The sequence below is a fragment of the Electrona antarctica genome, assembly GCF_951216825.1.
Source record: "Electrona antarctica genome assembly, chromosome: 12".
NCBI classification, from domain to species: Eukaryota; Metazoa; Chordata; class Actinopteri; order Myctophiformes; family Myctophidae; genus Electrona; species Electrona antarctica.
The window spans coordinates 42,701,894-42,716,996 of record NC_136793.1 but is presented as its reverse complement, the minus strand read 5'-3'; the positions used below and the strand labels follow the sequence as shown (position 1 = coordinate 42,716,996).

General features: G+C 43.1%; 1 protein-coding gene across 1 annotated transcript; it reads right to left on the bottom strand.

The window, feature by feature from the left end:
• Positions 1–4,749: 4,749 nt before the first annotated feature.
• Positions 4,750–12,631, bottom strand: asb6 (ankyrin repeat and SOCS box containing 6). Its single transcript, XM_079515547.1, is given in 8 exon segments — positions 4,750–5,632; positions 5,635–6,113; positions 9,281–9,367; positions 9,485–9,593; positions 9,761–9,867; positions 10,719–10,891; positions 11,715–11,856; positions 12,570–12,631. Coding segments are annotated over 7 exon segments (1,296 nt in total). The 5' UTR covers positions 11,828–11,856; positions 12,570–12,631; the 3' UTR covers positions 4,750–5,404.
• Between the last annotated feature and the right edge of the window lie 2,472 nt (positions 12,632–15,103).

Below are 15,103 nucleotides of genomic sequence, written 5' to 3'. Positions count from 1 at the left end.
ATATCAGCGAGGTTGTACTGGGTGTCGCACTTGGCGAGGGACTCCAAACATCCCCAGGATGGCTGATTTACCTCCTGCAAGATTACGTATCCACAAACCAGCATTTTACTCTACAGGAGTAGATTGTTTCGGGCCATACTTCGTTAAAGTAGGACGCAGGAGGGAACGACGCTGGGGGATCATCTTCAAATGCATGACGACTCGTGCAGTCCACATTGATCTTCTCTGCAGTCTGGACACGGATTCTTATCTGATGGCATTAAGACGTTTCATTGCGCGTCGAGGAAAACCATTCGAAATATTGTCCGATCAAGGAACGAACTTTAAAGGAGGGGTGCGTGAGCTGGAGGAAACATTTATGACCCTTCAACCTGAAATTAAGGCACAGTTGGCCAAGCAGCAAATTAAATTTGTATTCAATCCGCCCAGCGCACCTCATTTCGGAGGTTGTTGGGAGAGGGAAATCCGATCTCTCAAGCAGGCCTTGCAAGTAACATTGGGTGCTCAAACAGTGTCAGAAGAGGTTCTGCGTACAGTTCTGGTTGAGGTGGAAGGGATTCTGAACTCCAAACCTTTAGGTTATACCTCATCGGATGTAGCTGATCCCGACCCTGTGACACCCAACATCCTCCTCATGGGGAGGCGAGATGTGTCATTACCGCAAGTTCAATATGATGAGTCAGACATGTTGGGAAGGAAAAGATGGAGACATAGTCAAATACTGGCGGATCACTTCTGGAAACATTTCTTGAGGTATTACCTACCTAACCTTCAGGTACGGCAGAAGTGGCAAAAGGAGACGACGAATATTCAGATTGGAGTTCCGGTGATGATCGTGGATCCACAGCTACCTCGGGCCCTTTGGCCTATTGGAAGGATTTCCCAGACTATTTCTGGTGCGGACGATAGGATTCGAACGGTAGAAGTGAAGGTTGGAGATCGGACCTACCTGCGACCAGTGGCTCGAGGAATCAGTCTTGCTGCCTTCAACTAACTAAATTGAATGGCTTGGGCCCACATCACCGGTGTAGCTGCTGGGGATAGCATAGCGACTGGGGCTACATCTATCTTCCGAGGTATCTCCTGCCGTACAGCCAAACCAAGTCAATAATATTGAGGGAGCATTGATCGCCAAATAGCTTGGATTGTGAGCATACACAGATCGTCAGCAGACTAATGGAGAGAGATTAACATCTTTGAGAGCCTCCCTTGCTGGATAACTACCAGGCCTGGCCTGTTAGAACCTAGCCGAAAGAAAGGACAATTGTCTGAGTCTTCTGGATGCGGTATAGATTTCAACGTGAAATCTGGGGTGGCTGTAACGAAGACTCTGACTAGGACGTTGGGCTATATGATATATGACATGTTTAGTATGACAATCCCTATATTTGGGCCCGAGCCGACCTAGTGCTGATATCGATAGATATGGTAGAACCATATATGGATAGAACCATATATGGATAGATCTAACTGGCTTAGTCATCGTGACAAGCCTGGTCGGAGAATATATACAGGGTCGGCTTCAGGGAGAAGGCAGAAGTCAAAGCATCCTGGTTTAAGTTCTAACCGGACACCACTGCGGGGGTCCTAAGCTAAGTAATCAGCAATACAGCCTTGAGCTATTTTATAAAGAGACTAAATTAATTTCGCTCCTATGCTTCCAAAATGTGGAACACCCTACTAACAGTCATTAAGACATGTGAATCCCTTGACTCCTTCAAAACCGCTCTCAAAGGGCACCTACGGACGGCTGCAATTCGAAACTGGCCCCCGTAAAATCTGAATCTCCCCCTTTCTGTATGTTTCTTTCCCTTTTTACCTCCTTACATGATTTCCTGGTTTTGAGGGGCGCTAGCCCCTCCTACATACAGGTTTAATGTTTGTTTTTAGTTCAATGTTTGTTTTAAAAACGCCATTGACAATGAAGGGAAAATGTACGTCATCTTGTCCCTAACACAAACATTAAATGCCATTAACAATAAAGAGAATTTAATGTTTGTTTTGACACCGTTTGTTTTACATCACCTAATCAACATGAGTTAGACTTTAATATATTAGCGCCCCTCACTTCACACGGGTGTGATTTTTTTATATAGATAGAAGTGTATATTTGTACGTCTCTAAATGTTCTGATGAATTGAAAAAGGTGGACCCTGTTGTAAACAAGTGTAATGCTTTATCAGTGTGTCGTCCACAGTAACAGTCTTTGTATTGAGTTGTGCTTTCATGTGAAATGTAACCATTCTGCAAACTGTTAATAAATACTTCAATCAATTTAACACCCCTCAAAAAAGCCCAAATGAACAACTACACTTTAGAAAAAAGCCAAAATAAGTAACTACACTTCATAAACAACCCCCCCCGGGCAACTACCAATATTTACAAGCAACTTTACAGAAAAACAAGCCAAAGGTCGCTTATAATAAGCAGACATGGCAACACTGGCTGTGACAACTGTGTGGCGGAAGTAAAGCACACACACAAGGAGGCCCAGTAAACTCCTTGGGAAACAGCAGAACGACATCTGAGATAACTATGGATTCGGAGAAGAACCATGCCCATATATCTATATCTATATGTCTATAATATACCCAATACTGCAATCTTAAGTTAAAACAAATCACACTCGTGAAATCATTTCCGTGGTACACACAAAGGTGGGCTAGAACAATATTGGAGCACATTCCTTCTGTTTAGGCTGATACAATTTGTTTTTTATAGGCCGTTTGAGATACCATTGATTTTACCATTGATTTTTAGACTTTAAAAATCCTCAAAGATCCCCCCCCCCCCCCCCCCAAATAAAAATATGTTAGTTGGATGCTGCTGAACATAAAATCAGTGTTAAATTTACAATTTGTAGCTCTATAATAGTGTACTGGATTTTACAGTGCATAAGTGTTTGTCACCATGCATATCACCTTGAAAATGTGAATAAATTGAACTGGAGTGGATTTAACCTACACTTCTACTTCAGCTCTGTCATTAAATGCCCTTGAGACTGTGCTGTTTTTCCATGGTTCCTACATCATTCCATGGACGAAGCACCCAACTTCTCTGGGCTGCGGTGGGGCTGACGTGAGTGCTCAAGTTGATTGCTGAGCTGAAAACAGCAAACATGATGATGAGGAGTGCTGGAGTCTAGAATGAAGGAGGGAGGAAGGAGCTCAGGACAGAGAAGAAGGAATCAACAACAGGAAAACAAAAAGTATAGAAAAATATATATGCAAAGACTAAAATAATAAGAACTACAAAAGAAGACGAATGAGAAGATTAAAAAAAGCTATTGGTAAAAAGAGACAATGGGCCGTAGTGGGAGAACAGGCTATGGGAGAATGAGCAGGTGTGGTGGGAAAGACCCATGGGCTTCAGGGAGAGAATAGATCAATAACTAATTTCAGTACCGAGCTTCACTCGCACTGTTTTCCAATAAATGCTGGATGGAGAGCACTGGCTTAGCCCTACCCCCACTATCTCTGCTCCATCACCTTCTGCAAAGCAGGATTGGGTTCTCCATGGAAGGAGGCTGGTGGGTTTTTTCCCCCTCCTTGCTTTGTATAGTTGTTGCCTGGGTGGATAATGCCTCAACAGTGAAGTTTATTGCGTAAAACTAATCCAACATTGTGCTTCCTATAATATATATATATATACACACACACACACACACACCCCGAATGGTTTGAAAACCATTCCACATATGCCGTCTTCAGTCTTTCCACGCACATGCAGGCCCCCCCCCCCCCACCATTCGATTCCTGCCCCCCACCCCTTCCCTCTTCTCTCTTGCTCTCCCTCTCCCCTATTCTAGCAGGCAAACGTTGAGGTTTTGTCAGGAGTATGCAGTGAGATTCAGGCAGACAGGAGAGTGAAGCGTGTGTCATGCAGCGCTGCTGCTGCTGCTGTTGAAGCTGTGTGCTCCTCAGAGGCTGTGACCTAGATAACCACCAAGAGGAGTTGGAGCGCCTGCAAGCCTTGGAGCCACTCCAGCTCCACCAATGTCAGGAAGGGGTTAGTTGTGTAACACAATGTCCTATTTAGTTTGCTCGTCACACACACACAGACACACAAGCACATATGTACCCTATAGCCTTCTCACGGTATGATCGTATTTCTTTTAACCGTCATTTGTCCCAATACGAGGACAGGATTTAGACAAAGGGTGTTATTATTGTGTTTCATGCGTGTGTGTGTGTGTGTGTGTGAGAGAGAGAGAGAGAGAGAGAGAGAGAGAGAGAGAGAGAGAGAGAGAGAGAGAGAGAGAGAGAGAGAGAGAGAGAGAGAACTGAGAGGGAGAACAGAGAGAGAGAGAGAGAGAACTGAGAGAGAGAGAGCGAGCGAGAGAGACGGCAGCAGACAAACACAAGGGGGTTGAAATACAGCAGAATTTAAGCATAACCATTAAGAACGCTTGGTAAAACTTTCCACATCAGCAGCCATTATGGCTAAATTCTGTCACAGCTCGCCACGTCAAGACGTCTGCATATGTAGGAGTCTCCATATTTAAACACTGTGTTCCTGTCCCTTTATTTCAATGTACACTCAACTGAACATTGGTCTATGGACTACATGGAAGGGCGGGGGGATATTGAAATATATGAACCAATTACTATTTCCCCTATCAGGATGGCATATTAAGGATACTAAAGGAGTGTTTACAACCATACAACCATTACCTGGTCAGTCAGAAAAAGAGGATTGAGGTGTGAAACATGTAAAACGCAGTGCCACTGCCAATCAGTATGCCATTGGTGAGAGACATGGTTGGTTTATTGGTCCACTTGTATATAGTGAGAGAAAGAATAGACATAAATCTGGCGTTTCACCATCCATCACCAAAGATGTTGAGGACATGAAATATGAATGACTTTCACTGTATCACAATAACTTTTACTGGGCAGAATGCAAAGACCTATATCACTGTTCCTCACACCCTATACAATTCCTAGCCGACAATGAAGCGTGTGGATTGCGCAAGAACAACATTGCCATCTGGTGGCATCTGTACTGCATTACAACACTGTTACAGACAGGCAAAGTGCAGACTGTAGTTTAGACTACGAGAACGTTGCTTGAAACATGATCCGGCCAAGGGAATGTTTTGAACATTTCTATACGACTACATTCATATACAGTACATTTTGTGTACGTCACACCACGGAAAATATGCGGTGCTTTTATTGGCTGATTATGTGAATATATTGACAGACTTAGAACCATGTATTAAGACATTTATATAAGACACTGAGATACGGTTAGAAAAACAGTGGTGTATTCCTCCAACAAAAAAGGTGTCAATGGTAGCTTGTGTGTGCTGTCATTATACCAATAAATTAACATAAAGGTAGTGTTAAGACACTTAGGCTAGAAGAGCTATCGTATATTGGCAGAATTTGGCAGATAAGGCTCAGCGTTCACTATGCAGTGGTCTAAAATGGTCCCAGCCAGGCTTTGAGCCATGTGCGTGTTGAGGGAGGAGAAATTCTTTCAGTCTGTCTGGTAGGGGAAGGGCCTTTACCCTGTCTTCCAGCGGCCATGGCTGCAGGCAGGTCCTGATGAACGCCCTGCAGAGACAGTGCAATGGCGGAGGGCTTGCCTCTTGCTCCGCCACACGTTTGTGGAGGTCCAGCAGAGAGACTGGGCATGGGGGTCTCGGCCAGGCACAGGCAGATCCAGCCTGGGAGCCAGGGGCAGTGTCGGGTAGGACGCCCGGGCTAAGTCCAGCAACACCTCAGCTTGCTCCAGAAGCTCGGAGGCCTGGCTCTCATCTGAGCACTGATGAAGAGCTACCTGAAGCCTACTGAAGACTAAGCTATAACCTGACCAGCAGGAGGCGCCATGGTATTCACAGACAAAAGAGGCTCCCCCTTGGAGCAACAGCACTGCCAAAGGGAAGAGCAGATCAAAGTGCTCCAGGCTAGTTGGTGTTAGCGAGGGCTCGCCATTCCTGCAGCACGGGTCGGCACCGTGGGCCAGCAGGAGCTGGGTGGCCCTCAAGCAGAAATTACCGATCTCTGCGGCAGCCTCTGTACTGGAGTCCAGAGCCTCCTTGACCAGAAACACCAGTGAAGACTCTGCAGTCTCTCCATCTACAGTGATAGCGCGGACATCAGCACCTATGCACGAGGAAATGTCAATCTGTTATTATACAAGGCATACTTTAGTCCTGCCAAGTGCCAACTGGGCACGTTTTTCTCTTCCCACGGCACAGTCAGGGGTAAGAGGAAGGTCAGGCAGGCAGGGATGCAGGCAGGTCAGCAAAGAGGCGGTCATCCAACACATTGTTGAGGGAGCTTGAAAAATGAGATGGCCTCAACTTTGTACAGTATACTGATACTGGAAAAGCAACGAGGTACTAAGAGTTTTAAAACAGTATTGTGGCACTATTTCTGACCACTTTTAACCATGTCAGCCGTATAATACTTTTGCCATAATATCTAGCCCAAAATATAGACATCGCTCAACGCTTTTTTGTTGAAAGAATATATGTCTTCAAGTATTTAAGTTCACAGCATTGATTGGTTGATATACTGCTGGTGGTAGGGCTTTCACTTCTAGTGATTTTTACTAGTTGACTAGTTGCCTATAGTTTACTAGTCGACTAGTTGTTTAACTACATATTATGTAAAAAAATCACACCCGTGTGAACTGAGTGGTGTAAGGTCTTATATAGACTGATCAGCTGTGGTCTGACGTAATGAAATCACACCCGTGTGAACTGGGTGACCAACCGTGCTCATTTTTTGAGCACAGACAGACAGACACGTAAACTAACAAAGCCAGTTGTAGGAGTGGTTTACACCACTCAAAAAGAAGAAGAAGAAACTAGTCAACTAGTACCAGCAAGGTCAACTAGTGGATTTACTAGTCGACTAGTTGCTTAAAGCCCTAGCTGGTTGGTGTGGCTAGTCGTCAGGGGGAAACTGTAGTATGAAGACACAAATAGAACGTTCAACAAGGAAGTTCCAACACGTCTCAGTCTCAATCACAATAGGCTATCTTTTGCCTGAAATTGAGTGACGGGGAGATATCCAAAATGACATGGCAGTGGAAGAGACTTTTCATCTTCAGCTTGTAGACAGAGTGCCAGAAGCAAAATAGTCTATGGCAGTATAAAGCCAAAGAGGAAGACAAGCCCACCTAACAGGTGGTATAGTATTTATAGTAGTTATGTAACCCGCCAAATGTATGCAGAGTATGAACACAACTGATCTCATAGTACACCTTCCATAATAGTTACATTACTCAAGCTTACAACTTGAGGAAAACAAGCTTGTAATTTGTGATACGATAACAGATATAGCTTTGCCTAGAGGTGGCAGGCAATTGTTAGGATGTACATACATACAGCTCATAGAACATTAGATGTAAAAAATAAACAAACATGATTAGTAACAATTATAATTAGGTCTGCCATGTCTTTAGTTTTAATACATATAGATCCATGTTAACATGTGCTGTATGCCTCCACGGCCAATGAGGACTCATGGATATCTATCAGTGCAGGTTTTGGACCTATACACAGATAGACAATGTGGCTTACAATATAACTGGCAGCTGCTTGGTCACTACCCTGAAAAGTACCCAAACCTTTCTTGGCATAGAGGGGGGATTAAACTAGCGCTGGAAACGGACGCCGGCTCCCTATTGGTTCACCAACCTATGTGCTCGGCTACTCCTCCCCCCCCCCCCTCCTCTGTACTACACAGCGGAGAACACCGACGTCACCAATACAGCACACGAGTTCTTTAAAAGTTCTATACAGTACCTTGAATGAGTCAAAATCAATGTGGAAGGAGGTAAGAAGGTGGCGAACTTTTAAGAGGGTCAAAGGCAGCTCTGTGCAGTTAAGTAGTTAAGTAGAAAAATCCTTTATTTCATCATGAAGATGAAAAAACAACAAGGGTTAAAAAACGGACCCACGAAGCGCTTCTTCTTTTCTTTTTACTGACGTCACCAAATTTGGAGCGACACCCCTCTGCACTCATTGGTTAGCGCTCCTATGACACATTTCCTGGTGCGTTCACCCAGGCTATTTTTATTTTCTTTTGAAAACAAAACGCCTACGGTCCCCGAGGCTACTTGGTCACAGATCAATATGACTATGTAGGTAAAACCACACACAATCCACTATCATTATCTCCACACACGTCATCATGGGCCTGTACAACATCTGTGCTGTAACACATCATCAGCCAAAGAGAGACACTGCCAACTACTGTTATGTGCAAACGATGTCACATTTTTTGCTCTACTTGCTTGCAGTGTTAGGATTACATAACATGAAGACTAATATGCAATAATGCCTCAAAACATAAAATGTCAGACTACACAGAATAGGAAAGGGAATGCATGCCACCAGTGCCACCATACATGCCACGACCACAAGAGATGCACATTGCCTAAACAATGCAAAGTATTGCTAGGTAATCCATACAGGACTCCCACAGGACAAAGCAATATTTGTGATTGGGTTTTTAGGTTCACACTCACAGTGACCTACTTTGGTACACGACACATCACCTTCCCTAAATGTAATGATTGATGATGTTGTTGTTTTTAGGCTTTTCTGCCTTTGACAGTTTGAAGTGAAGTTGGACAGGGACGAGGGAAAGATGAGGAGAGACACAAAGCAAAGGTTGTCGGGAACTGGACTCGAACCTGCAACACGCTGTCCCTAAATGCCTGAACCGCTAGGCCACAGTCTGCCTTCTCTAAAATTAACCATAGTTTAGTCACCATGGGCCTTATGGCATAGCCATAGTGGTATGGTCCAGACTCACCATGGGCCTTATGGCATAGGGGCATGGTCCAGACAAGAGCTCAGGTGAACGGATGGACAGTGTTAAACTTACGTGTCCCTTCGAAAGGTCTAGTGTGGGTCTACTAATCATACTAAGTAATAATGGCAAATATAATATCTTGTCATGACAAATGTCATATTATGAATTTTCATCATGATCTCTCATAGTTTGGTGCTTCACAGCAAAGACATGCATCGGGTGGAGGAGACAAGACCAAGTTTCATAATGGCCTAGCATCCCAAGCAAATGTTGAACTATTGATAATGTGTTAAGTAACTGGTGTGCACTGTGCAGCTTGTGAATGAAGCAGCCATATCACGTATGAGACAAAAGTCATAATAACCTCAGCTTATTATGCAAGTGTAACATGTAAGCATTTAACTGACTCTGCAGTGATTTAGAGACATAGCTGCTTGAGTTTTCTGAACAACCACAATTGGACAATCGAAAGAAGGGTATTTCACAGCCCAGTAGCCTACCTCTCTTCAGTAGAAGTTGGATGTTCTCTGTGTTGTCCACTGTGAGGCCATCACTGCTCGCAAGGGCATGGAGCAACGCTGATTTTCCTACAATACAGCACATCAATATAAAACTTTCTATTTCCCACAACATGTACATTAATGTTAAATGTAAAAACAATATTTCCAACAGTGTTTTCAATAAATGAGCCGATGTAAATGTACCATTTTTATCCCTTGCGTTCACGTTGGCTCCAAGATCCAGTAGAGCCAGCATGCATGGTAAACTCTCTGCTTCTTCACTGGCTAGGTCTAAGGGACTGCATCCGTGGATCTAAAAACAACATATAATACAGCTATATAAATGAGACAAGAAATCATATATAGATAGGATATGATATAGGATGGATATGGCGATAACAAGAGGGTGTACACATAAACATAACTTATAAGGCATCTCTCATTCTGACTTCTGAGTAGCCTTTTGCTATTAACACTCACTCTGTCCCGTTTTTCAATGTCGGCTCCATGTCCAACCAGCGGCCTCAACATGTTTGGCCTGTTCCTCACTACAGCAATGTGCAGTGGATTGTAGTACGACACTGGGTCTGGGGAGTCAAACATTAATTCTCTATAATACCTGATTTATACATCGTGTGCCCTGTGTCAGATCTACAAGTTGACAATGCATTGCGATGCGACGTGTTGCGAGCTTGCAGATCAACACCACTGTACGGCCATCTGGCTCAAAACTACTACAGAGAACAGACATAAAGTAGTAAATAATGAAAAAGCAAGACCACTGCAAATTTTTACTTTTTAATTGCTACACAGACTTTAAAAAAAAGTCTGTTTGGCAATTAAAACTCTGGCAGGATCTATTATGGCAGCAATAATTATTGCTGTAATTATCCAAGAACAACTTATTTTCTTATTTAAGTATACACAAAATTCCCTGTGGGGAATCAGAAGCACTTTTTATACGCATGCCATGGCACAATGTGTCTAAATGTCGGATCTATCACTGGAACTTCCAAATATCACTTGAAACAACAGAGAGTACTCTGGCACCAATCTGTACTGGACTGGGAGTCACAATTCCACTTCCTTTATTGCAGAATCACCCTCTGGTGCACTGTCAGCAGACAGTGGCTGCTCTGGCCAAAGGAGAGGTGCAATATATGATTGCTTAGAAAAGCTTAATAATGTCAAGCCTACACTACAAAAGCTCAACTTGTTTTTCAGGTCAAAGCTCGTCGTCATAGTCTTAGTTTAAACTACAGTATACCTCATATTAATACTGTGCAATTATTGTCTAAAATGAGTATTGGATTGGATTTCTAAACGCATAAATTAAAATTCTGTTTGATGACAGACAAGGTCACTATAATGAGTATATTCGTCTTTAAACAAATGCATAACAGTTCAAATAATGGAAAATCTTCTCGTCTTCTCGCACCTTCAAAGTTGACATCAGCTCCATAGCGCAGCAGGATTTCAGCTGCATACACGAGCCCAACCTCTGCCATCTTAAAGAGAGCGTAGCTGATGCCCTCCTCAAACACATCGGACTGGGACTCTCTCTCCAGTAGCTCCTCCAGGGCCCTGCAGATGCTGTCCTCATTGTCAGGGCTGTTACCACAGGCAAGAAGAGGAGAGAGACAGTTAGGTACAGTTTATGAAACCCAGGTCTGGTCACCGGTTTCCAATGCCATCAATGCACTGAATGGGACTTTACCCCATTTAATCAGACCATTGAATGGTCTCAGTAGCCGTCTATTAACCAAGATCTCAGTAGCTGTATTCTGTGCATTGATGACGGTGTTTTGAGTTGACAGCGGCCACATAAGTAAACATAAAGCAAAGTTGTTTTTGCTTCGGCGGCAGTCATTTCACTTTGCGTTTCCTAGTTGCCTACTCGCGGTCAGTAGGCAGCATGTAGGAAATGTCCATATTTCATCATTGCATGGTCTGATAAGGAACATATTGGTTGATAACATTTCGAAGCGGGTGGTCTGGTTAACATTTTAGCCAAAGAATCGGTCATTATTTCTATAGGCGTGGGGTCCCTTAGGGCATGTCCTTCTAGGGAAATATTTGCAAAGGTTTTCAAAAATAGCAGATCCAGGCCTACAAGCTCATAACGAGTTGTGACACATTGTGAGATTGTAATTTTGTATTGAGATTAATATTCAAATTGGGTTTATTTTTTTAATCTCAAACATAAACTCTCTCGTTTTAGTCAAAATAATCCATACATTTTGCACTTTTGGACAACATACCAGTCAGAAGAACATTGGTAATCGGTGCTATAAAAATACAGTTTTATGTCAAGTGGATGGCAGAGTTCACACCAACTATAAAAAAAAAATACAATGTGAACGATATAGTTGTTATATTGCTCAGTGTGAATGCCGCTTTACACAAAAATGACAACATAAAAAGCAGACTTCACCCCTCTCCATGGGACTTAGCTCCCCCATCAAGTCCCAGGACACTCAGCACAGCATCCACCAGTGGCTGGTACTCATAGATGATTCGTCGGAAGCCATGGAGGAAGGGCATCATGGCCAGTGTGTCCTCCTTTCTTCAGAGTTCTGGACATGCACAAATTTAATAAACGAACCAATAAATAAATGAAAACATCAGTGGGGTTCTAAATTGAAACTAATTCCCCGAGAGTGTACAAATGGATTATGGAAACAAACTGATCAGTAGTCAGGTCCATTTAATTTTATTTATTTTGCATCTGGCCGGGGTCCTTGACAAGTTTGACATTAAAAAGTCTGAGAACCACCGACATACATGACTGCTTCTGCAGGGCTGACTGTTGAGCAGAATTATGATAATGAAGGGCTGGGCCGGCCGGGCCAGCGACGCGTGCTTATCTGTCGTGACCATAGACGGTCGTGACTCGTTAAGTTTGTTAACAGTTTGTTTAAGCTGGCACTGTCTGCCACCGCTACCAAAAGTACTCAGAAAGAAAGCTTGCCGAGCACATCGGTAAAGCTCTTAACATAATTTACTTTCTCGGCAACATGGAGTCTAAATCATCATTTGCGGTGATGCCTTCTGTTGTTTAACAGAACATGAAAGTGAATAATGGAACGATGAATCAATGGACGCATGTTTGTTGACATGGCGTGTGTGAGGGAAAGTTTCACGTGTATACGTTACTTTAGCAAGCAGCAGGGACATGTTAGCGGACAATGCGATTACATAACCAACAGTACAACTAACTTTGCCTGCCTTGTAGTTTAAAAATTGTTTACCAATTCAAGAGTTTGGAAAATCAGCCGCAGACACTTACGAGACAATATTATGCAGCCCACTGAGCCCAGACCTTACCGCTTAATCAAAACAGGAAGTTTCCACGCCCATAGGCTGATTCATACTTCGTCTCGTGGCGGTGTCGCGTTCCTAAAATAGGAGATCTACAAGCTCACAACGCGGCGCGGCGCGACGTGTTGTGAGTTGGTAGATCTGCTATTTTAGGGGCGCCATACCGTCGTGCGAGGAATCATACGTTTCAAGCGTTGTTCTTCTTCTTCTTGTGGTGACACGGCACGGCATTGATGCTTGCATTGTTGCTGCCTCCCACTGGTGGTGTTTATGTACTGCTCTTATTTGTCATACTATTTGCAAAGCTGTTCACTCTGCTCTTCAGGTCCAACTCAAGCAATGACGTTCCTAATGTTAAAAAAAAGAAGAAAAAAATCCACTATCCAGGGCATCCCTGAACAGCACGTGTCTCTTCGTTTTTGATCTCAGAGTGCAACTAATGCCAGAAAGATTAGATAATCAAGGTATAGTATGTTAAAGTAATCTCTGCGGATTAGTAAATTGTTAAATTGTGATATTCATAAATATCAATGACAATCATATCATAAAGTCTATAGTATTTGGTTTAACTGCTTATGTTTATTTCATCTGAAATAAACATGAGCAAAGATGTGTGGCAACTAATTTATTCAGTACTGAAGCTTAAGCCTCTAGTCTCGGGTAACTGCAAAGTATGATCTCACTTGTGGAAATCTTATGATCTGGTGGCTTGATGGTTAACAGAATGTCCTCAGTGATGATTTATGCTACCTGCCTCTTTTACAGATGCCGTTAATTCTTCAATTGACCTGTTGGAGTGAGTGAAAACATGATATAAATTTAACAGCATCATTATACGCACCATCTTCAATTGCCTCTGTGACTTTCCCAGGGTCCTTGGAGAGGTAAAGATTGCACATAATCCTTCAGGATGGGTCACTCTTCCCATCTCATGCAGTATCTCTGTATGGCATAATCTAATGGAACAAAGACCATTTTGATATGAAACACTAAATCTGCTGCAAGTTTGAGAATTCAACACACTGAAATTGTTTATGCAACACATACTCAGTCCAAACTTGTCCAGAAAATGATCTTCACAAATGGTTAGCCTTCCACAAAGTCTACCAAAAATAGTGAGAATAATTTATTTTGCCCATCTCATATCTACTTGGCTGGTATTAACAAGACAACATGGCCGCCCTCTTGAGAAGGCGATGGATGTATCTTTGTTTGTCTGTTTTGTATTTTTGATGTAGGTGATTTCTATTTTTAAGTCTGTCTTAAAAAGAGAGAGAGAAGGATGGAATAGGAGTAGCCTATGTCTTCCGAAGAGCTACCAGTCACTGGATACCAGATGATAAAAGTGGCTGACACCTGGCCTATAGGACAGCGGAAGTAGATAGATAGATACTTTATTCATCCTTTCGGAAATTTGTTTTGTGCACAGCAGTCATCAGGATATACATAAAACATATGCAAACAAACAGTACATAGACAATAAAGAAACAATGCCAACAGAAGGCCACCAGTCATAGTTCCAAGAGGCATCACATCACACTTTATGCACGGAACTGAGATGGGGCCTGCTTGTTCATAAGTCCTATACTTATGGGAACAAACGATCTTGAGGCCCTAGCCTGCAGGGAAGGTACCATGTACCGTCGCCCTGATGGTAAGAGATGGTATTGGCTGTGTAACGGGTGTGTATTGTCCCTAGTAATAGCTTTCCCCTTCCTGAGTACCCGGGTCTCATACATTGAGGTCATACTCTCAAATCGTACCCCAGCTATTTTGCTGGACACGTTGATGATTTTATGGAGTTTGTTCTTATTAACCAATAGAACTGAAGACCCTGTATTAGTACAGCAGCTAACAGCCATATTGTGAGAGAATCTTTCACAAGGTGATACAAGCGTGAAATTTGGTACGAATCATCTTTGAAGGTGACTCTTCGACTTAAGAAACAGAGCCACTTGAAAATCAAAGATGGCGGCCATTAATTTCAAGATGGCCACCAAAATTAGACTGATTTTGCATTTCAGCCTATATTTGGCTATATCTTTGTGATGTTGCACTGTACCATACTGTATCATACTGTACTGTACTGTACTGTACTGTACTGTACTGTACTGTACTGTACTGTACTGTACGGCATAATACTGTACCGTACTCTACTCTACTGTACTCTACTGTACTCTACTGTACTCTACCGTACCATACTGTGCCATACTGTACCGTACCATACTGTATCGTACTGTACCGCACCGTACTGTACGGCATCATACTGTACCGTACTGTACTGTGCCGTACTGTACCTTACTTTACCATACTGTAACATACAGTGTACTGTACCGTACCGTGCTGGAGTGTGTGTGTGTGTGTGCGCGGATAGGACGTATAGCCGCCCTACATACAGACCCGAGAAGTACCTGACTGCAGCCCTGCACAGAACCATACCCCCCCCCCTCTATCCTCAATTCGGCCACCTCCAGCTGTGCCTCCTTTTCATCAGTGCCACCG